General features: G+C 38.7%; 1 protein-coding gene across 3 annotated transcripts in view; it reads left to right on the forward strand.

Moving 5' to 3' along the window:
• Positions 1–25,224, forward strand: part of LOC145528812 (uncharacterized) — a 612,770-nt gene that overhangs the window by 131,387 nt on the left and 456,159 nt on the right. The window contains exons 5-7 of one of the 3 annotated variants that reach the window (XM_081547827.1): positions 3,402–3,459; positions 4,793–5,795; positions 8,102–8,174. The exons of 1 other annotated variant lie outside the window; for it this stretch is intronic. In XM_081547827.1, coding sequence (XP_081403953.1) covers positions 5,715–5,795; positions 8,102–8,174 — 154 coding nt within the window. In that variant the 5' untranslated portion in view covers positions 3,402–3,459; positions 4,793–5,714. The remainder of the gene's footprint in view (positions 1–3,401; positions 3,460–4,792; positions 5,796–8,101; positions 8,175–25,224) is intronic. One more of the 3 variants, XR_014070710.1, reaches the window with a different exon arrangement.

The raw sequence follows: 25,224 nt of genomic DNA on the forward strand, positions 1-25,224 counted from the left end.
AAGGGGGCAACAGAGGATGAGATGGTTGGATGGCATCACCGACTCAGTGGACATGTTTTTGAGCAAACCCCAGAAGATAGTGAAGGACAGGAAAGCCTGACGTGCTGCAGTTCATGGGATTGCAAAGAGTTGGATGTGACTTAGCAACTGAACAACAGCATTGTTGAGATTGCTGTAAGTTTCTCTTCATTGTCTGCCCGATCTTGCTGTTTTCACTCCTCTGCAAGTGTTGATCCTGAGAGCACACCTCAATAATTGTCCCCCACATGAACCTCCACCTCAGATGTTCTCTCCGGAAACCTGGCTTGTGGTTATCTTCTAAGTTTGGATTGCTTCCAGCTGGAAGCAAATCCAAAACCATACATTGATGGAAAGAATCAATGTATGGTTTTCCCCAATGGATCTTAAGCCTAGGTTAGTGTCATCATCCAAAATAGTGTGAAGTGTTCCACTTGTTAATTTAATCCATTATAAAAAGACACCGCCTTTAGAGATTATCTTTTGTAGCTTGGTGCCTTAAAATGTGACCCCTTCTTCACTTTCATAATTAGTGCTGAAAAGAGAAAAGTTGTAAAAAGGTGACTGATTAAAAGAATAAACAGAAGAGCAAGAAGAGAAAAAGAGCTCAACAGTCTGTCTTAAATATAAGAATTCATTTTTTCTTCTACTAAAAATAAAAAGAGATATTCTAATCTCTGTGGCTTTAGATCTGGACAAATCTCACTGCTAATAACTTAGTAACTTAGTGGCTGGGAACCTGAATACTTAATAAATAGTGATTTATTTTTATTCTAACAAAATCTTGATTCTTCCCATTTCTATGGAGCCAAGACAGAAGTGATTCAATATGATCCAAACTCACATTTGCATAGACCACATTGTGTGGTGGGACTGACTTGCTACACCCATATCTACCATGGTTATTTTTGATATTCAAAATAAAATACATGTAGAAACAATGCCAGGAAAGTAGAAAAGAGAACAGTTTCAAAACAAAATTCCTACCAGCTCTCTTTCCTGTATAATTGTGCAAATAAAATTATGATCATGGACTATAGATTTTATTTTGACCAAGTTCATGCTAGCAGTATGCAATGAAGAACTGAAGCAATTATCTGCATGATCAAAGTATTATATTACTTTCATCTTTAAAAAACAAATTATTATGATTATCAGGATATGTGTTTCAATTACACTGATTACTCTATTGAGGGAGATCAGGTCAAAGTAATTTCTTTCTTTTGTTCTTGATTTTCCCACAGTTAGACAAACAGGGAAATGGTATTTCCATGACTGTAATTCACCACAGCACGAGGTCAGGTCAGGGAGAAGAAAGAACAGTTGTTAGTAAAATGTCTAATGTGGACAGGGAACTTGGCCAATACATTCATAAATTAACTTGTTTACTTAAGTGAATTTATCAGCACACCTTTCTCTCCCAATTACCCTTAACATTTGGTTTTCAAGGAAATCCTCCCTGTTGGCTTACGCACCTGCTTATGACTCTTCTAATTTGAAAGAATAAAAAATTCCTAAAACAGACCTCCCCAGATCCTGTTTCTCTGCCATTCCTCTTCTGTCTCTGTTGAAGCTCAGTAAATGTTATCCATGATAAGTGTTATTATTATCGTCAGTCCTAGGTATTGAAAAGTATGTTTGCTGCTATTAGGAGAGGAAACTGTTTTCTCATTATAAATTGTACCTATTTATCTTTGATATACAGCAATGATATTAATGTTTGGATATGTAATTTTATCTGCTATTTATTGAGTTCTCCCATTAATTTTATGAAATTTACAGTTGATAATTTGGTTTCTTTTCAATACTTTTGTCTCATTTTTATTTCATGCCTCATTTTATTGACCAGTATTTTTAGAATAATGTTGTGTAATAAGGGAGCAAAGCATACTTTCTTATTTTATTTATGATTTTAATGAGAATGCTTCTAGTATTTCACTACTAAGCATGTATTGACCTTTTGGTTTGGATAGATATTATCATATTGAGAAATTCTCCTCTTTTTTTTGCAAAACAAAATAATTTTTAATTACTTGGCGTTGAAGAAAACATGACATTTTTAATTCTAGGGAAATTAAGAGACAGCACAAAGTAAAAGTATAGATTAAAGTTTTAAAAGATTAAAAATCAGTAATAATGGTAGTGAATGGGTCTTGAAAATTGCTGAGGCAATAGTGGGTGAGATTTTGGGGGCAAATGAAACACCTAATTGTTTATGAATAAGAGACTAGCATGTAGGGGGATAAAGGTGGGGTGGAAAGTGATACATATGTGTTTACATAACTTGTATTTAAAGTTGGAGTATAGTTGCTTTACAGTACTGTGTTAGTTTCCACTGCACAATGAAGTGAATCAGCTATATGTGTGTTTATATATCCCCCCACCCTTTGGGCCTCCCTCCCAATTCCCCTATCCCACTCATCTAAGTCACCAGAGAGCACCCTCATCACTTATCCCAAACATTTTATATTTTGTGTTATTCTCTTAGGCTTTTAAGTCTTTTCTGTATTGATTGGGCCTCTATTCGTATATTGTATTTTTTATTTGTTGTCTTTCTTGAATAGAATTTCCAAGGATATATATTTATTGGTTTATTAAAGGTCAGATCTTAACATATGTATATCAGTACTATTTTATGTTTTCTAATTTATTTCTCTATTTATTAATTTCTACATTTATTTTTTATCTTTCTTATGTTTTCCTCATTTATTTGGATGTTTTATTTGTGTAGTTAGTTAATTTATTTTTATTCTCTACTGTTTTTTTAATGACCAAATCAAAACATTTATGGTTACATTTGCTTCTACAAATAAGTTTTGTCACATAGCTTAGTTTTGTTGAAATAGTGTACTCATTGTCTTTATTTTATAAATAATATGATATAGATTTCTTTTTCACTCTAATATTTATATGGAGAAGTTACTTTTTTTCCTGTATGGTTTTTATTTTTGTTCAAACTCTCAAGATTAATATCTAGCTTTATCACTTTGTGTTCAGAGAATGTGGTCAGTCTGGTTTCTGTTTTGGGGGATTTATCTAATTTATAGCTTAGAATATAATTGTTTTGTAATTGTTTCACTTTCCAAAGCAAATGTAGTCTCTGAGAAGGACTAAAGTTTGATATTTGCCTACAAATTCAGTCTTATTCATTATATTTGAACACATCTTCTTCTCCACTTAATTTGTTAGGGGCTGAGAGAGTTGTGTAATTATATCTGATCCTTGTGTTTAATTTGAGTTCCAGTGCTCATAACAGTTCATGTCTTTTATATCTTTATTGTGGTTATACTTTTGGTAAAAGCTTCTTGATTACATTTAATACTTTTTGCCTTGAATTTATAAAATCTGAAATTAATGATTATTTCTGTTGTATTTTTTACTAGCTTTCCCCTGAAGTTTGTACTCAATTAAAATTTTTTAATCATCTTCAATTTGTTGTAGGTGAGTTTATTTTAAATCAGCTTATGATTACATTGTTATTGTATTTTTAACTTTGATTTAAAAATGGTGTTTTGATATGTCACTGACATATCATACAATTTTTGAAAACATGCTAAGTGAAAGAAATCAGTCACAGAAGACCACATATTGTATGATTCCATTTGTATGAAAGACCCCAAATAGGCAAATCTGTGGGGACAAAAAGTAGGTTAGATTAATTTTATAATATAGAGTCTTTTAAAAAATTTTTAAAGATCCGGTTGCAATTTTATATTAGTTTCAGGTATACAATATAGTGATTCAGAATTTTTATAGATTACACTTCATTTAATGTTACTACAAAATATTGGCTGTATTTCCCTGTGTTGTATAATACATCCTTGTTGATTATCTATTTTATACATGGTAGTTTGTATTACTTAATCCCCTCCCCCTGTCTTGCCCCTACACCCATCCCTCTCCCCACTGGTAACCACCAGTTCTCTGTATCTTTGAGTCTGTTTGTTTTGTTACATATATGTATTTGCTTCATTTTCTAGATTCCACATATACGTAATAATATAGAGTACACTTGTCTTTCTCTGCCTGATTTACTTGCCTAATCAGAATACTCTTTAGGTCCATCCACATTGTTTCAAATAGAATTTCATTCATTTCTATGGCTGAGTAATATTTCGCTGTATATATATGTATACCAAATCTTTAAGTATAGTTTTTTAAAATTTATTTTTATTGAAGGATAATTGCTTTACAATATTGTGTCAGTTTCTGCCATATATCAATATGCATCAGCCATAGGTATACATATGTCCCCTCCCTCTTGAACCTCCCTTCCACCTCCCACCCCACCCCACCCCTCTAGGTTGTCACAGAGCACTGGTTTGAGCTCCCTGAATCATACAGAGAATTCCCACTGGCTATCTTTTTACATATAGTAGTGTATGTGTTTCCATGACACTCTCTCCATTCATCCAACCCTCTCCTTTCCCTCCTGTGTCCACAGGTCTGTTCTCTAAGTCTGTGTCTCCATTGCTGCCCTGCATATAGGTTTATCAGGACCATCTTTCTAGATTCCATATATATGTGACAACATACAGTATTTGTTTTTCTCTTTCTGACTTACTTCACTCTGTATAATAGGCTCTAGGTTAGTCTACCTCATTAGAACCAACTCAACTGCATTCCTGTTTCATGGCTGAGTAATACTTCATTGTGTATATAAGTAGAGCTCTTTTTTAAATAGAGGGCTTTATTCCTGCTTCTTATATTGTATATAATTAATTTCTTTTTGGAATAAAATATAATGAATTAAATAACTTTTAAATACATACAGATACAGTTCCCGAAGAACGTTTTCAAGTTGCCTGCCGGTATGTGTTGGGTCTTCTGTGGGCTAGATAATTAGGAAACTGGCACATTCATGTGAATTGAGTGAGATTTCCCAGAGGCCACCTCCTCCTTTCCAGATGCCATCTGACAGTGTATGGTTTGGGATTCTGGGATTTGTTCTGTGTGATTAGATGTTTCCTGCATGTGTTTATTACATATTTAACAGTGTCTTAGCACTTTAAAGAGATATCATGACTGGGCAACACAGCTGATATTGCACAGATACCCACTGTGGAAAATACAGAGGAAATTGGCTGCATTGAAGAAGGCAAAACACATGAGTAATAGTAGTCAGTGCTGCCAAGTTGGTAGCGGAGAGGTAAGTCTGGGGCACCACTGATACGGCCAGAATTCCTATAAAGGGAAAGATAAAGAATAAAGCAGCCAGTAATATGACCAGTGATATTTACAGCTTGCCTGGACATTTTCAATAGATCTTCCCCCTACAAACTCCTCATTTTTTATGGCCCTTATTAAAATATCAAAAAGACATGTCTGCTTTTTCCAACCTACTGAAACATATCCCTTTGCCTCTTATTTATTATAAGAAAATTGTAATTTATTTTGATTTTCTTACTGCTTCGTATGAATCTAAATAAGGTATAAATTGAGAGATGAGTGTTTTATTATTGCCGATAAATGTCTGATCTCATGCTGGGCTGAGGAAGCTACGGCAGAAACTCCTGGTAGATTGCTAGCTGCCCAACCTAAATTCATTTTCTCCTTTATCCAAGGAACAAAATTCTTATTTGTCTGCTTGCATGTACGTGTAACTTTTGCAGCTGGCCAAATTAAAGCTAGCCTTCTCTGTGGCTGGGTGCATCTATGTAGGCGAGCTGGAACGAGAAGTAAGCACTGAGCTTTGAATGAGGCTTTCAGAACATCTTCAGGAGCTGCCTCGGCTGAGAAGCATGTCTCCTATTGCCTCCTTTCCTGTTGCCTGGAAGGTATATGTCAAAGCTATGGTTCTAGCAGTCATTTTGTCTATGGGATGGCCTTGAGAATATGTTTTAGTTAGTGGACCATGAAGACAGAGGATGCTTGCCCATGGAAAAGCCATTAATAGTCTTGGACTAGATATTATGGACTTCTCATAACTGATGTAAACAAACTGTTATCTTGTTCAACCCTAATTTTATTTTTTTCCTAGTACATTTGCTGATCTTAACAGATACATTAGGGCTTGTCTGTGGCTATGGGACACTAAACACAGGCAAGCCAAATTTTGTATTCTGGGTGAGGAGAGGTTTTAAAACATCTGAAGTATATAGGGAAAGGCTCTGGATAAACAACTAAAGATGAATCTGAAGTGATGAAGTGAGAGTGAAAGTCACCTAGTAATGTCTGACTCTTTGCGACCCCATGGACTGTAGCCTGCCAGGCTCTTCTGTCCATGGAATTCTCCAGGCAAGAATACTGGAGTGGGTTGCCATTCCCTTCTCCAGGGGATCTTCCCAATTCAGGGATCAAATCTGGGTCTCCCGGTTTGCAGGCAGATTCTTTACCATCTGAGCCACCAGAGAAGCCCCTGAAGTGATGAGATAAAGCTAAAAGAATAACTCTGTGTGGTATTATATGATAGAGAATAAGCAAGTCAGAGCCAACAGGTCTGGAGGGAGAGCCTAGTAAGAGCTCTGAGAATCAAAATAGAGAGGGTTTGTTTTATGACTCAGCTGTGAATCAGCTTGAGAAGTAAAGGGAAAGCATAGTCTGATCCTTTGCATCATTGGAGCAAATCTTAGAAAAACTTCAGTGTAACGTAGATTGTTCAAAATTTCACTGAACGATGCTCTAGACTGTTCAGGCACCTGAACACAGCTGCGTCAGGACTACACCACCTCTTGCGTGAAGCCTGACGTTTCCCTAGGCTCAGAAGTTTAGAGCCCAAGGTAAAGGACAGGCTCTTAGTGGGTTGGATAGAATAGTACTTGTTTAAAGATGGAATAAATATGGGACTTCCCTTATGGTTCAGATGGTGAAGAATCTGGCTACAGTATGGGAGATTCGGGTTCAATCCATATGCCTGGAGGAAAGCAGTTGGAGATGAGTCTTGGGGATGCAAAGTTTCATCACTCTGAAGGGTGCAGGTACTGCTTCTCCAGCTTTCACTGTGGGCAGGTAGTTTAGGTATTTGGGAAGGAGAGTCAGGCATGACTCCTCCTCCTCCAGGCGTGTCTTCTAAAATTTAGAGCCCAGGGGAGATTGTAGGAAAAAATCAGTTGTCTGTCAGTGTGTCCAGAGAGGTACAGTATGTTATTGATAAATAAACTGGTCTGCTGCTGCTAAGTCACTTCAGTCGTGTCCGATTCTGTGCGACTCCATATACGGCAGCCCACCAGGCTCCCCCGTCCCTGGGATGCTCTAGGCAAGAACACTGGAGTGGGTTGCCATTTCCTTCTCCAGTGCATGAAAGTGAAAAGTGAGAGTGAAGTCGCTCAGTCGTGCCCGACTCTTAGCGACCCCATAGACTGCAGCCCTCCAGGCTCCTCCATCCATGGGATTTTCCAGGCAAGAGTACTGGAGTTGGGTGCCATTGCCTTCTCCGAAATAAACTGGTCAGGGTTGCTATAATATAAGAAAGTGAGCCTTCTGGGTGAGTTAATCTACTCAAGTTCCATGATCTCTTACTTGAAACCCTTCAATGTGTTCTGGAATTTCAAAATATCTTGAATTTTAGAAAGGATGAATATTGCATATCGTATAATATTCCAGCAGAGTATGTGGCACTAAGCTGTAGTCCAATTTATTAATGTTTATGCAACAAAATGACGAATATTAACACTTGAGGAATTAAAAAAACCCTATAAATCATTTCACATCACTTTGCCACCAAATGATTTACAAGAACATCTTTTCTGTTTTTAGAGTTTTATAAATTTGACATTGTGGTTAAGGCACTATGGACCATTCCTTCTGGAGGAGCATTCTGTTCGTGTGAGGGGTTGAGGTCTGATATTCAGTTCAGTTGATTATAAAACTGTTTCTCTTAAAACATGGTAACCATTTCTCCATTGCCTATGTATATTTATTTGTATATATTATTGTATATTTCTGTATTTATTTGTAGTTAACTTGTTTCTTTGCCTAAATGATTATTAGATTTTTTAAAAATTATAGTTTAAAAATGTGCCAGGATATATTTACTTATTAACTTGGGTGTATGAGGAGTTCTTTAGATATGTATACATTTCATCTAAATAGGTATTTTCCTTGATTTATTTCCTTTGTACTAATTGTTGTGCTTTCTTCTTAGGGCCCATCTGTGGTTCTTGGTTTGCAGCTTCGTTCTTCATCCTCTGGATCTAGTATGTCCTCCCTGTCTCCAGGTATTAACCCCTGTTCTTCATGTTGTGGAAGAACTTTTTGTACTTTTTTTTTCCAGAGCAAATTCCACAGTAATGTACATTTAACTCTCAGTGCCTTGTTAGCTTTCTTACCTCATATTTTCATTTTCATTTCAGTCTTTTGTTGTTGTTGTTGCTTCTCCTTTAATCCCTTTATTTTTTCATGTCATCTCAACATATTCTTAGACTTTCAGGTGTTACATCCTATTGTCAAAAGTTTTTTAGAATGTTATCTTGGTTTCTCTAGCAAATTATTTTCAGAAGTCTGCCCATCCCCAGAATCTTTAAGATAATTTTGTTGTTGTTGAAGTTAAAAAATTAGATCCCAGGGGACTTCCCTGGTGGTCCAGTGGTCACCTCTGCACTTCTGCTGTTGAGGGCGTGGGTTTGATCCCTGACTGGGGAATTGAGACCCTACATGTTTTGTGGTGTGGTCAAAACATAAATTAGAAAAAAACAGATTCCATGCTATTGTTGTTTTTCTTTTAGTTTCTACTACTGGATCTGCTCTTTGGGTCTAGGTGTCAATCTTAGCTCTTAGATTTAAAGCAGTAAGGCCAGTTGATGGATGTAGCCCAGTTCTGTGTCCGTCAGGTATTTATATGGGGCAGCTCTGCTGGACATAACTGTGATTGTGTCCCATCCCAGTGCTTAGTTCTCTGATGCTTTGAGACAACAGGGAATACAGAAACCACAGCTTTCCTCTTGCACTGTAACAGGGCTCTTCCTGTCTTGCTTTGCTTGCTAAAGTTCATTTGTGAGACATATTGTTTCAGAGCAATGAGCCATTTTTAGGCCTCTCGAATTTTCTGACTGGATTATTTCTGGGCGTTCATAACCCTGGCAGGTAGGAATATGTTGTGTAAGGGTGGAGGTGAGGGTGAGGGAGGAGGTAGAGTAGGGGTTAGGAGTATGTGGATAGTTCAGTAGCACTTTACTGTTTTAAAAATCAGCAGTTTTGTCTAAGGTTAATTGTCCATTTTGCTCTTTGGTTTATATGTAGTCTCTGAATAAAGGGATAATGGAGAGGGACAGTTTTTCAGTTTTCTTTCTGGTAGGAGGGGATTTACATTTCATGAGACAAAAAATGGGTTATGTGACAATTGTTTCATTTTTGTCTCAATCTTTCTCATTCATTTATTCAGTCTATATTTATTTAGTCCCTACTATTGCTAGGCTAGGCATGGCTTCCAAATGTTGGGGATATAACAGGAAACAAGAAAGTGCTGTCTCTAATGGAGTTTATTGCCTAAATAATAAAGAGAAATATATATATATAATTTTAGAAAATGAGCTATGACAAACCTAGACAGCATATTAAAAAGCAGAGACATTACTTTGCCAACAAAGGTCCATTAGTCAAAGCTACAGTTTTTCCAGTAGTTATGTATGAACGTGAGAGTTGGCCTATAAAGAAAGCTGAGTGCTGAAGAATTGATGCTTTTGAACTGTGGTGTTGGAGAAGACTCTTGAGAGTCCCTTGGACTGCAGGGAGATCCAACCAGTCCATCGTAAAGAAAATCAGTCCTGAATATTCATTGGAAAGACTGATGCTGAAGCTGAAACTCCAATACTTTGGCCACCTGATACGAGGAACCAACTCATCTGAAAAGACCCTGATGCTGGGAAAGATTGAAGGCAGGAGGAGAAGGGGGCAACAGAGGATGAGATGGTTGGATGGTATCACCAACTCGATGGATGTGAGTTTGAGTGAGCTCCGGGAGTTGGTGATGAATAGGGAAGCCTGGTGTGCTGTAGTTCATGGGGTTGTAAAGAGTCAGACACAACTGAGTTATTGAACTGAACTAAAGTGGTATGAAGCAAATAACACAGGATGAGAGTATAGATAGGGGTAGTGGTGACTGTAGTTAAGGAAAGGCTTTTTGAGAAGATTGTCTTCCAGTCTTAGTTTTTGGGAAAAGTATGAAAGCTCAGCTTTTTCAAGGTTTTCAGTAGTCATAGAAAGAATGAGATGTTATATCAAGACCTGGAAGGCATTTAAGATGGGAAATATCTGAAATCATTTTCATGGCAGTGTTTCATACCTTCTCTGTGTGTGTCCTTAATTAATTGGTGAAAATTTTTAACACTGATGACTGGATGCTGGAGAAGACTCTTGAGAGTCCCTTGGACTGCTAGGAGATCAGATCAGTCAATCCTAAAGGAAATCAACACTGAATACTCATTGGAAGGACTGATACTGAAGCTGAAGCTCCAATACTTTGGCCACCTAATGTGAGGAGCTTACTCATTGGAAAAGACCCTGATGCTGGGAAAGATTGAAGGCAGAAGGAGAAAGGGATGACAGAGGATGAGACAGTTGGATGTCATCACTGACTCGATGGACATGAGTTTGAGCAAACTCCAGGAGATAGTGAAGGACAGGGAAGCCTGGCGTGGTGCAGTCCATGGGGTTGCAAAGAATCAGACACAACTTAGCGACTGAACAACAATGAGTTGACCACATGCTGTGATAGTAATGGAGTTAATATTGGAACTCAGACATTCAGATTTCCTTGTGTTCTCTGTTGAACCATCCTTTTCCCTCATTTTTACCTTTTCATAAGAGCATTAAAGCAGCTATGTGTTTTTCCTTTCAGGTTAGATTTTCTAGTGTCATAACTCCTTTGATCTTTTCTCTAGACCATTGCAGGGTGGATGTGGTGCAGTGAAATGTGTTGGACTTTTAAGAACTCACACCTTTCAATGTGTTCCTGTGAAGAACACTTGGCTAGGAAGAAAGCTTTCCCTAGGGATAAGGACAGAGCAGATGTTTTGTCCTAAAGTTAGGAGATGTTTTACTTCCTATCAGAAGGTAGCTCAGAGTTATGAAGTTAGTTTCAGTTTTCAAAAAAATGTCTGCCTACAACATAAATATTTTATGAGCTTTAAGGATACTGTCACATAAAATAGATGTTTCTACAAAATTGCATTTTATAATAGTGATATAACTTATGGGATTTTTTGAGATTCATGGTTTTGAATATTTGTACTGTGTAGCAGGAGCACATGGATCCAGATGTAGCAGGTAGTTCTCATTTCTCTCTAGAACTCTCCCTTTAAATCTCAGCACTGCCTTTTCAATACTGATTATCAGACATCAATCTCTTCTATCACTTTCTAGTTTGGTCATCACCAGTCACTCTCATGGTTATGACTGTTCTATTTCCTAGGATTTCTAGAAAACATTTTCCATAACTGGACAGGGTCTTCGGTTTGTTATGTCCTCTCACAATTGCCCCCTTTTCATTTTAGGGAGAAGAGGGGAAAATTGAACAGGAGAGTGGAATAAGAACATTTTCCTCTAGTCTTATATTCATATATTTTCAGGAAAACTTTTAAGGCGTGTTTATTAAAGGGAAATATAATACTTGGTTTACAAAGATAAAGTGCAAAGGAAGTAGTTTTCTTAAAGTCCATTAATTTCACCTGCTTAACTTTTATGAGACTGTGGCCCTTTATCTTTCTTGGACAACTTCCCTGGGACTCTTTCCAGACTTCTGAGGGCCCCTTACACTTACCTCATCCTTCTGTTACCATTCACATCCTATCTCTTCCTTTTAGTGTGGGTTAGTTCTTGTTTCTCCAAGAGGTACTTATTTCTACTGTCTCCTTACATTCACCTGTCTAGTTCTTTAGCATTTGAGCTAATTGCCCATTAAACCTGGAACCCCAATTATTAGATGCTTCAAAATAAGCTTTCTTCCTAAGTAACTGTCCTGACCTTAAATTTTTCTATGTGGTGAAAGGATATGCAGGCATCCTCTTGTACCAGAGAAAGGGAAGAAAAACCATCAGTTAAGCTTCTATCTTGAAACAGTCTGAATGTGTTTATGTTGTCATGGATTTTCAAAGACTTAAAATTGACTTCTCCATCCAAGTCATTTGGAGCTCTTAGAATACTCAGCCAGTCAACGATTGTTTTTTAAGTACTAGTATTGTGCCAGGCTCTGAAAATACAAAAATGGACAGGAAAGAAAGAATCCTTTTCCTATAGTAACTGCTGTTCTTATTTGAGAATTAGACTGTAAATGCCTGAACCAAAGTAGTATATAAGAAGCTTTTAAATTCATCATTTCTGAATATATAAGTATCACATCGTCACATCATGCACCTTAAACTTACAGAATATTGTATGTCAATAAAGCTTATAATATGCAGAAATGTTAGGTTCCCAATCTGGTAGTTGTTAGAGCAAAATTATGGGCCAGAGATCTCTGGGGGGTGGGTAGCAAAACAGCTCAAAAAGAGGACGAACAGAGGAAGGTAAGTACACACAGTGAATACTGCAACCTGAGAGATCGGCCTGAAATCATGGATCCTGACTCCCTGTTTGGTCACCCCAAATAAGTTTACTTTTTTTCCCCAAATCATGCAGCTGACACTTCTTGCTGAGAATAAGAGGAAAGAGTGAGTGTTTTTTTCCTATAATCAATCAATCGCTAGTGAAAAATAAAATGAAGAACTTGAAAGTTCTTCCAGATAGCATATGTATGTCTTTATAGGGAAGTACTTTGCTATTAAATCAATCTGTGCAGTTTGGCCAGATAATTCTCCTTTCTAAGTTGATTTTGTGACTGAACTTTTATTATATTTTGAATGTGGTATGTAAGTAAGACAAATGTAAGATAAGTTTGGAGAAGGATAGTATTTGGCGTTATGTTTATTGTATGCAGTTAGATATTTTTTCTATTTTGAAGTCCTATTCTCTTTGTTCTAACATTTATCTTTCATCTTAAAAAATTTTAACAGGAAACATTTAAAAGGAGTTGTTTTACCGTGACATCTCGGCCAAGGCACTTGTATTGTGGCAGTTTTCTAACTGTGGTCAGATGAGGTGTGAAGTACTTCTTCACAGTAATAATGATGTTTGGCTCTCCCAATTTGTCTTTTCATGTAATTTTAATGGATGTACTCCATATTCACTTATCCCTTGTTTTCCTCAGTCTATGCTCTTTTTAACCACTTGCTTCCTAGCGGAGCATGGAAAGAATGAACTCCTGAATCACTCGTGTCACTCAGCAAGGTCAGTTATGATTGAGTCAACTGGAAACTGTCCTTGGAAGTCAACCTGAATACGTTAGGCCAATAACTCCAGTTTCTTCTAAAGAATAGCAAGGAACTGATATCTGACTGAAGTGTGGAGGAAGGCGCCACGCAGGTGGGAATGCCAGGGCTGATAGAAGGGCGTGGTAAAATGAAGGCCCTCTGTAGAGCAGGGGAGCGTGTACTTTTCAGGTACAAGATTTGGAGTCCGACTTGGTTCACATGTGGTCTCTGCCACTCACCAGCTGAGTGATTTGGAGCAGATCCTTTCTGAACTTCAGTTCCTTCATCTGTGAAACAGAGACCTTGATGTATCTGCTATATATGATGACTGTATTCTTTAAATGAGTGTATTTGTAAGACACTACATATGTAGAATAGCACAAAGTAAGTGCTCCATATGTATAAAGACAAAAATAAGAGAGAGAGAGATCCTGTCCTAATATATTTTAGTTTTCACACTTTCACCTAATAAGGAGAAAACACTTCAAGGATATTGGTTAAATACTCAAAATGGAGTTAAAGGTGGACTGTGCAATACAGCCTAGTTAGAAGAAAGATGGGAAGGGCAGTACTGAAGAAGCATCCAGGTACTGACTGTTTCCTAGCATCTAAATTGGATCAACCAATTTAAATATCTGAGTATTTTCAATAGTCCTGTATAAGGCAAGCATCCATAATCGACCACTAGTATTTAAATTTGTATTAATAAGGAAAAAATAAAATCAGAATACTTCAGAGGGAAAAAGTTATTCATGGGTTGACATAAAAGAGATACAGTCTTATAGTATATCAGGTTCAACAGCTCTCTTTTTCACAGATCACTTTGAGTCCTTGTCTTCTGATTCGATAGACACTTTCTGTTTTGCTTTCTCGTCGTCTAGGGCAGCACTCTGGTGTTCGGTGAATATTCATGATGACTGATTTCTGCCCAGTGACAGCACTGCACTTAGACAGAGAGGTTCTCACTGCTCATTCAAAATCTGTAGACCATATAGGGTTATCGTTACCATCTTGGTCGACAGAATAAGAGACACAGATGCATGGAACAATTTTATGGACTCTGAGGGAGAAGGTGAGGGTGGGACGTTCTGGGAGAATAGCATTGAAACATGTATATTATCATATGTGAAACAGAACACCATTCCATGTTCGATGCATGTGACAAGAGCTCAGGGCCGGGGCAATGGGATGATCCAGAAGGATGGGATGGGGAGGGAGGTGGGTGGGGGGTCCAGGAAGGGGAACACATGTAAACCCATGGCTGATTCATGTCAATGTATGGCAAAAACTATTACAATATTGTAAAGTAATTAGCCCCCAACTAAAATAAATAAATTTATTAAAAAAAAAAACAAAAAACAAAATCTGTAGACCAGAATTAAAAAATCAGCCTGGCTAATTCACGTGCTGAAAAATAATATGTTTACACAGAATGCTTATTTGGAATATACAGATCCACAAAATTCCTTTTAAAAAAATTTCAAACATAGCAATCATATTTAAAAGGGGGGTTTCCTGTATAATTAAAGCAGCTTGCCTACCTTCCCGTAATGTCAGGAAATTAGCCTCATACGTGAAAGGACCCTGCAGGTGTTGTTTCCTAATTTAAGGGACAGTAAGTCCTTGATAGGTTTCTCTTTGACTGTTCACACGTTAGAAAAGCACTCTGTATTAAGATGGGGTGGCCCATTGCTGAGGGATCTGGAAGAACTTCATGATGCCAGCGCAGCAGCTGGCAAGATAGTTACATCAACACCTAACAAATAATCCAGCTACTTAACTGATGTGCTGCAGATTTTAAAATGCAGAGAATGAAAATTTTTGGAGTTCAGTCATTTATATCTAAACTTGAAAACATTGCCTTGGATTCAGAATATGCCAGCCGAGTTGGAAATGTGAATGCTGGCAAAACCAGTGTGCATTGGTGAGTTGAGATGTAAATGATCAGAGAATTTCAAATTTCTCAGTGAAAGGCGCTATTGCAAACAAAGGAAAGAGGTATGAAGTCTGTTGGTACCAGATTGTGTGACCATTTGTAGTTATTTTAAAAATGTCATACCTCTCAAGGCTTTTTCATGTTAATCTGTGTGTGTGTGTGTGTATGTGTTATATGGTGTGTTTTGGTGGAGTTAGGAAGAGGGTTTGTCAATAAATTCCTACTTTAATGATAAACAAAACCACACCAGAGTGGTATGGCTTAATCAGAAACCTGGGGAAGAGAGGATTAATTTGGGCCTACGTGGGCTTCCCTGATAGCTCAGTTGGTGAAGAATCTGCCTGCAATGCAAGAGACCCTGATTCTATTCCTGGGTTGGGAAGATCCGCTGGAGAAGGGACAGGCTATCCACTCCAGTATTCTTGGGCTTCCCTTGTGGCTCAGCTGGTAAAGAATCTGCCTGCAATGTGGGAGACCTGGATTCAATCCTTGGGTCTGGAAGATCCTCTGGAGAAGCGAATGGCTACCCACTCCAGTATTCTGGCCTGGAGAATTCCATGGACTGTATAGTCCATGGGGTTGCAAAGAGGCTGATACAACTGAGCAACTTTCACTTTCACATGTTCCCAGATGGCGCTAGTGGTAAAGAATCTGCCTGCAATGCAGGAGATGCAAGAGACATGGGTTTGATCCCTGGGTCAGGAAGATCCCCTGGAGGAGGGCATGGCAACCCACTCCAGTATTCTTGCCCGGAGAGCCCCATGGACAGAGGAGCCTGGCAGGCTACAGTCCATAGGGTCACAAAGAGTTGGACATGACTGAAGTGACTTAGCATGTATAATACATCTTATGTCTATTTTCTCATAATTAAGAAAATAATTTTTTAAAAGTATAAGATTGTTTTGAAAAAGTCCACATTGTTATCTTTTGTCTCTCTTTGGTTTTTTTTTCTCCATACTAACTCATGATCCTCATTTTCATAAGCCAATTGGTCAATGTTATTTTATATGAGGAAGAGGTTATTCCTAGAAAATTCTGGGGTTCTCGTCAATAATTCATCTTGTATAATATCTAAATAGAAAGGCCTTTTGAAACCATGAACAGAAAGCTTTTATGTTTTTTGAGCATCTTTACTGAAATTACTTTTTACTTGACACTTGTAACTTACAGGATTTCAAAAGTAATAAATTCGGAATTTTCAAAAAATTAGAAATATCAATATGCTAATAACTGAATTCTTTCAATTCTCAATATTTTTAGGTCATAATTTTAATAACTTGGAGTTCAATTCAGTCACTCAGTCGTGTCTGACTCTTTGCGACCCCGTGAATCGCAGCACGCCAGACCTCCCTGTCCATCACCAACTCCCAGAGTTTACACAAACTCATGTCCATCGAGTCGGTGATGCCATCCAGCCATCTCATCCTCTGTCATCCCCTTCTCCTCCTGCCCCCAATCCTTCCCAGCATAAGAGTCTTTTCCAATGAGTCAACTCTTCGTATGAGGTGGCCAAAGTATTGGAGTTTCAGCTTCAACATCAGTCCTTCCAGTGAACACCCAGGACTGATCTCCTTTAGGATGGACTGGTTGAATCTTCTTGCAGTCCAAGGGACTCTCGAGAGTCTTCTCCAACACCACAGTTCAAAAGCATCAATTCTTCGGAAGCGTGACTTTGTCTTCTAGCTTATATTTTTTTTGGTGATGTAAAACCCATTTTCTTTTATTCAAAAAATTTCACTTTAGGTCCTAAATTTTCCTGAAAATTTCCCTTATCTCATGTAGACTTTGATTTCATTCTTGGGTCTTAATCTGCTTGTTAAGTTATATACTCAGGCAACTTTGTGATTTAGAGCCCTCTTATAAAACAGTCTGAAAAAGGTCAGATTTTTGGTGTGCAGTTCAGAGAAGTTTCATAAAGTTTAAAGCAGACATGAAAAGGTTATACATTTATAGGTGTTTTCTGTTTTAAGCACATTTCAGTATAGCCTATAATACAAATAAGTATAAAACAAGTCAATTTTTTATCCTTCATGGTCCTATAAAAATTACCCACCGGAAGTGGTTTTTCTCTCTTCATGGAAGAAATCTGGGAGGGCCGCAGGACTTTTCTGGTGGCTTTTTAATAGTCCTAAAGTCACATCAAGTTCTTGATAGTCTCAGCTCAGAAAATAGATACCCAGTGTCAATGGTTCTCAAAACTCTTTAGTGTGATTAAATATCAACTTTTCCTCCTCTCCTGGAAAGGACCTAACACTGAGGATAGAGGGCAAGAAGCTTTTTGTTTTCTCATATACTTCCTGTTAACCAAAATTTCAGAAATGGATACCTGATTGACATAGAAATGCTGTTTATTTGGGGTTTGTTAGGACTGCAGCCTGGGAGACAGATTCAAGGAACACTTGAATTGTGTTCTGCCAGACTTGAAAATGAGGGAGGCTTATAAAGACAAAAAATCCTGCAAGGTTATAGTTAGTTAAATGAGTTATTTATCAAGAATTATAATTGGAGCTGGCAAGAATTAAGTAAGGACTGGTTGAGGTCAGAAATATTTGCATAGTTAAATGGGGAGACCCTGAGAGATGGCATTTGGTAGATTTTTTCTGAATATGGCTGGTGGTGTCCTTGGGTTTGGTACAGTTCAGTGAAGTTCAAGTTCTCATTGTTGCAGAGACTGTCTGAGACCAGATCCTTAATGGCTATTTGACTGTTTTTGTATGCCTGAACTGTGATTACTCCATTATAATTTCAATTTGTAATCATTCCTTATCCATTTGCTAGTTTTGGAGTGCAGGGGGTGGGGAGGAGGATCTGGACATTTTCACTTGAACAGGAAGTGGCACATGATGGTGATATGCTGTAATGTAAGAGCCTACCAATTAGCTTTCTTGATTGTAACGTAAAGTGCCTGACACTAAGCTTTTGATTGTGGAGACATACATTTCAAAGACATCCATCTTAAATAAACCCATTGCCAACAACACTAGATACTTACAGAGCTAGATTGGTCCACCTATGTAGTTCCTCCTCTTTGGAAAGCTCTGGTTGACCTAGGTAACTGACCATTTGGCATCTTGCTTTTCCCTTCCCATGCTTTAATTCCTGCTCTTATGTTTTAAGTTCACCAAGAAAGAGTGAACCTATGAAACCCTGGGCACCTCTCACCCTCAACCCCAGAAAATGCAGTGCCCCAGGTCTACAGTCTCTCCATCTCTACCTGTGATGCCTCAGGCATGCTGTGTATTCCCCAGGACCTGTCAGTAACAGACCTTGTGTTTTCAGAATTCCCTAATGGTTGTTGCTGAAGTACATCTTGAAATCATAAGAACCCCAAGGGCCAGATTGGCTGCAATACTGGCTTCAGTGGGGTAAATGTCTGTGGCAGCTCTGCACAGGTAGTTCTAGCCTAGGTGACTGTCCCAGGCATTTCTAGTGATGGCATCACTGTTGATAGGCTGATGGGCTTGACAGACATGTAAGGCTGCCCTAACCCTGCAGATACTTTTGTGGGCACATCATGCCTCCCTCATGGACTCCTTTGCCTCTGGGTTGCTAGTTCTCAACAGCTCCTTCCTTCAAGACCTTGGATCGTTTGTCACCGCTCCTTCTTTCTGTGTAGAATTTAGATGGGTAGGACTTAAAACAACTTCAGACTGTTTCACCAGAATAGTCCACATCAGGAAATTCTCCCACATTCTTTAATCCACTGTGGGAAGGCAGAGCTGTTTCTTTCTAGATTAAGAAGCAGATCTTCAATTTGCAGCGGCCAAAGTGTTGACCACCTTGTCACTCTTCCTCCTCAGATTTTCTGGCAGGAGTGTCACTGTGTTTCCCAACCAGACAACAAAGTGACAGTATTTTGTCATAGACAACAAGGACTGATGAGATCACGAACCATTTGATGTATATAATTTGCAGTAATTGACTCAATGAAGACATGGAAGCAACTTTAAGATAATTTTTTATAATGAGATTTTTACCTTAACTATAAATATTCAGGACTCTGCTTAGGGCTTCCCAGGTGGCTCAGTGGTAGAGAATCCACCTGCCAATGCAGGAGATGCCAGAGACACGGGTTCTCTCCCTGGATTGGGAAGATCCCCTGAAGTAAGAAACGTCAACCCACTCCAGTATTCTTGCCTGGAGAATTCCATGGACAGAGAAGCCTGGCGGGCTACAGTCCATGGGGTCTCAAAGAGCCAGACAGCACTGAGCACAGCACGTACTGTTTGCATGGTTTGAGTTGGTGGATTCTAGATCAACCACAGAATGGATGATCTCTGTAAAACTGATGATGTGAAGCGGATGTCCCACCATGGTTCTAGGTATGCCAAGATGTTGATCCACTCATTCCTCAGGGTGGCCAGGAGGGACTTGGTACAAATTTTATTATCTTCTGTGTATGTAATAAAAATGTTGGGAAGACTTGTACTATACTTCATGTTAATGAAAGAAACATTAACATGAAGGTTGAAAATCAGTTAAAAAAAATTGAACTTAGTAAAATTTCATTATGGGCTCTGGATATGCAAATTGCTATTAGTAATTACTATGATGAGTGATATCCAGTGTCAACTCTATATAAATGTCAGCAATTAACAGTATATATTATATGTTTTTGTCATCTCCAAAGCTGACTGGTTTCTACTTGTTTTGAAAATATGTCACTCTTATTAAGGAAGACCTATAATTTGTCAGCATCAATCATTTTCAGATTCTGCTACATAGGGTTTAGGTGACAGGTTTTACAGTGCTAGCCAAAGTTTAAAGTCTCTTATTTGATGACACAAAAATTCTGTCACATAGATAATTAGCAATGATCATGTACCTTTGCTAAATCTTTGGATGTACCAGTCATTTTCATTCATATTATTCTCATCTAATCATATTTCTACATTAAATATTGGGCTAAGTTTTATCAAAATTGTCCAACTAGATTAAAATTTTTTAATATTTTATGGAAGTGAAATCTTCATTGTTTTCATCATTATATGTACAAAAGATATTTATTTCCTTAATTTTATTTGTGCAGAGATGCTAAAGATAATGACTAAGTGTAATCAAAGTGTTTATATCTTCTAGTAGATCAAATAAAGAAACATTTAAAAATTTTAATGTACTTTGATATTAAAAAAGAACTCTACATTTCTTTTGCCATTGAGACCATTGAATTACCCTGCTGGAAGCCAGATTCAGTTCTGTTAAAGTTTTCTAATCAGGGCTGTGAAGTTAAGACTATCTTTTCCTACCTTATTCTTCTAAGGAGATTGAAGGAGTGTCTCAGTGACAGCTCCTAAAATTTTAGAGAGGGAATAGAGTTCCAGAGTGAATGATTTGGTTCTCATTAAGAATTTTAAAAATTGTGGAAGATGGAGAGTCCACTAAGTTTGACTTGTTCATTTTTCCCTCTGATTCAGAATTACTTCCGGATAGAAACTTAGTTGAGCAAATTGACAGGTGTAGTGAACTACTGTCAGGCGGACTGCTTTGAATGTGAAGGGAAACATGCTTTCCATTTTCTCCCTATTCTTAAGAGTGATGCAGAGTTTTGATGCACAGAGTAGGCTCAAGTGATGTTTATTGATTGAATGAACTAAAATTTGTAAATCCTACATATGCCACCTTTAAATGACACTCAAATAATGAAGCACTCTATTCAATAGTCCCGTGACATCAAATACTTCCCGAATTGTACCATTTAACTTAAATGTTTTGATGATTTTAGATGTAATTAAAGAAGTATAACTTGTACCAGCTTGAACATCTGGAAGTTCACGGTTCACGTATTGCTGAAGCCTGACTTGGAGAATTTTGAGCATTACTTTACTAGCATGTGAGATGAGTGCAATTGTGTGGTAGTTTGAGCATTCTTTGGCATTGCCTTTCTTTGGGATTGGAACAAAAACTGACCTTTTCCAGTCCTGTGGCCACTGCTGAGTTTTCCAAATTTGCTGGCATATCGAGTGCAGCACTTTCACAGCATCACCTTTGAGGATTTGAAATAGCTCAACTGGGATTCCATCACCTCCTCTAGCTTTGTTCGTAGTGATGCTTTCTAAGGCCCACTTGACTTCACATTCCAGGATGTCTGGCTCTAGGTGAGTGATCACACCATCGTGATTATCTGGGTCGTGAAGATCCTTTTTGTATAGTTCTTCTGTGTATTCTTGCCACCTCTTCTTAATATCTTCTGCTTCTGTTAGGTCCATACCATTTCTGTCCTTTATCGAGCCTATCTTTGCATGAAATGTTCCTTTGGTATCTCTAATTTTCTTGAAGAGTTGAAGCTGGTTTTAGAAAAGGCAGAGGAACCAGAGATCAAATTGCCAATATCCGCTGGATCATCGAAAAAGCAAGAGAGTTCCAGAAAAACATCTATTTCTGCTTTATTGACTATGCCAAAGCCTTTGATTGTGTGGATCACAAGAAACTGTGGAAAATTCTGAAAGAGATGGGAATACCAGCCCATCTGACCTGTCTCTTGAGAAACCTGTATGCAGGTCAGGAAGCAACAGTTAGAACTTGACATGGAACAACAGACTGGTTCCAAATAGGAAAAGGAGTACGTCAAGGCTGTATATTGTCACCCTGCTTATTTAACTTCTATGCAGAGTACATCATGAGAAACGCTGGGCTGGAAGAAACACAAGCTGGAATCAAGATTGCCAGGAGAAATATCAATAACCTCAGATATGCAGATGACACCACCCTTATGGCAGAAAGTGAAGAAGAACTAAAGAGCCTCTTGATGAAGGTGAAAGAGGAGAGTGAAAAAGTTGGCTTAAAGCTCAACGTTCAGAAAACTAAGATCATGGCATCTGGTCCCATCACTTCATGGGAAATAGATGGGGAAACAGTGGAAACAGTGTCAGACTTTATTTTTTGGGGCTCCAGAATCACTGCTGATGGTGTCTGCAGCCATGAAATTAAAAGACGCTTTCTCCTTGGAAGGAAGGTTATGGCCAACCTAGATAGCATATTTAAAAGCAGAGACATTACTTTGCCAACAAAAGTCCGTCTAGTCAAGGCTATGATTTTTCCAGTGGTATTATATGGATGTGAGAATTGGATGGTTAAGAAAGCTGAGCGCCGAAGAATTGATGCTTTTGAACTGTGGTGTTGGAGAAGACTCTTGAGAGTCCCTTGGACTGCAAGGAGATCCAATCAATCCATCCTGAAGGAGATCAGTCCTGGGTGTTCATTGAAAGGTCTGATGTTGAAGCTGAAACTCCAATACTTTGAGCACCTCATGCGAAGGGTTGACTCATTGGAAAAGACCCTAATGCTGGGTAGGATTGGGGGCGGGAGTAGAAGGGGACGACAGAGGATGAGATGGTTGGATGGCATCACCGACTCAATGGACATGGGTTTGGGTAGACTCTGGGAGTTGGTGATGGACACAGAGGCCTGGCGTGCTGTAGTTCATGGGGTCGCAAAGAGTCGGACACGACTGAGCGACTGAACTGAACTGAACTGAACTTGTATATAATGCCTGATATGGATTAAGATCAACAAAATAAATTGCATTCATTGAAGCATCCTTTATATAGTTTCTTCATAATGTAATAAACATTTCCTTCTCTCATCAATTTTAACACTTATTCAATGTATAAAGTCACAAAGTCCAAATAATGCAGCTTGGGATATACTCTGACAGCTTCACAATTATACTCTAGTGGCTCAAACAGAGTGTGTAAAAGGCACCATAAACTTTAGTTCTTATTGATCAGTAATTACGTTTTCACAGTGAGAGCAGCAAGAAAATTCAGAACTTAGGTGTCTTCTTAACATGTACATGAGTCGTGAGATGAAAAAATTGAGAGATTTAATGAAAACTAGGACTTCTCAGAGAAGTATAACGATAATGACCATCTTTTCTATACAGTCATTAGGTTCTCGAAGGCACAAAGGCAGGCTTGATTTTATACTTGAGAGTACTTACCACGATAGACATCTCACACTGAAGTGTTGGAGTTTACTTTATTTACAGGAGGAGTCAGTGACACAGGCACATTTTCCTGAGAAACCGAGGCTGAGATGGGTATTTACATGCTGAAAGTTCGTTGGGAAGTAATCCAGGGGATCGACAGCTGTGGGGTAGTGAAGGAGGCAGGACTGAGAAGAAGTCAAACTCCAGGGCAGTTGTGTGATGATTTTTATATGTCAGCTTTACTGGGCCATGGGGTACCCAGATATTTGGCTGAACATTATCCTGAATATGTCTGTCAGGGTATTTCTGGATGAGATAGCGTTTGAGTTAGTGGACTCGGTAAAGCAGAGTACCCTTCCCATGGTAAGTCAACCTTATCCAGTCTGTTGAAGACCTGAATAGAAAAAAAAGGCAAAAGTAGGGAGAACTGATTTGTTTTCTGTCTATTTAATTTGGGACATCAGTATTCTGCCATTGGACTGAGCTTTAGAGCATTAGCTCCTTTGGTTCTTAGGTCTTCAGACTCAGTGAAGTACACCACTGGTTTACCTGGGTCTCCACCTTGAAAATGGCAGGTTGAGGGACTTCTTGGCTTCCATAATCTTGTGAGGCAACTCATTATGATAAATTATCATATATATATATATATATATATATATATATATATCTCCTATTGGGTTTATATCTCTGGAGAACATTGACTAATACAAGTTCTAACGGGGGCCTCCATTGATCCCACAGAGAATTCTGGAGCAAGAGTGGCACTTGAGAATTCGCCCTAATTAAGACACGATAGCTGAATCTTTGCGCCCCTAGGGAAGAGGTATGATTTTGAGTGAGGTGGCTCCCTTTGAGAAAGGAAAATATGGGAAAGGGACTCAGCTGAAAGCTGTGGGCCACCAGCACTCTCAGAAGTTGGGAGAGTGAGTGATTCGGTCCTGGAGGAGGAATCTGGGCCTTGCACAGTGGTGTCTACTACTGTGTGAGTATGTGTGCATACTCAGTCGTGTTAGACTCTTTGCAACCCCATGGATTGCAGCCCATCAGCTTCTCTGTCCTCGGAATTTTCCAAGTCAGAATACTGGTGTGTGCTAAGTTGCTTCAGTCATGTCTCTTTGCGACCCTGTGGACTGTAGCCCACAAGGCTCCTCTGTCCATGGGATTCTGCAGGCAAGAATACTGGAGTGGGTTGCCATTTCTTTCTCCATTACTGGAGCGGGTTACCATTTCCTACTCCAGAGGATCTTCCCAACCCAGGGATTGAACCCGAGTCTCCTATGTCTACTGCATTGGCAGGCGGATTCTTTACCACTGCACCACCTGGGAAGCCCGTCTGCTACTGTGGGTTATCATATGAGAAGTCAGTGGAGAGAACTATATCTGGAAGTGGAGTGGCTTTGTCGGACTCAGAAGCCACCTGCCATTCTCAAAGCAGTGTTTGTGGAGGAATTGTAACCGAGCAGGACCCTGTGGGTACCTTTGTCAAGTTTATAATTAGCCCCTTTATTTCTTTTGTTATTTAAAACTTATTCTCCTCAAGATTGAGGAGAATCAAAGAAAAGGAGGGGAATTGTAACCAAGCAGAGCAGGACCCAATGGGACCTTCCTGGAACAGGCCTTCCCCCATTTCCTCTGCTGTAGCTTCTCGGGGAAGTATCTAGATAATAGTATTTGATGCAAATTTCCTAAGTTGTTTTGCAGATGTGAAAACCGCCCCACCGGTGGAAGAATTACTTGATGACTATGAGCACCTGTAGACCCAGGCCTCCTGGAGCCTAAGGACTGATAACATTAACCCCTGTGATAATGTCTACCACCCTGCTGCCTCCCCATCAGCTAGTCATTGAACTGTTCAGGAGTTGATCACGTCACTCTCATCGGCCCTTTAAAAAGATTTTACCAAAACTCTGTGGGAAGCTTGAGGTTTTTTAGGACATGAGCCACCTCCTGTCCTTGCAATAAACCTTTCTCTGCTCCAAAAAAAAAAAAAAAGCAATGGAGGATATGGGTTCAACAAGTAGCCTTTTTTAGTTCCTCAAAACCTCGATATATTATGTTTTGCAATCCTTTTGGAATTTAAAGTTGGAGTTTTGAGAGATATAGAGCCTTTTCTAATAGAT

The sequence above is a fragment of the Giraffa tippelskirchi genome, chromosome 12, assembly GCF_054371585.1.
Source record: "Giraffa tippelskirchi isolate mGirTip1 chromosome 12, T2T-mGirTip1v1.2.pri, whole genome shotgun sequence".
In the NCBI taxonomy this organism is placed as follows: domain Eukaryota; kingdom Metazoa; phylum Chordata; class Mammalia; order Artiodactyla; family Giraffidae; genus Giraffa; species Giraffa tippelskirchi.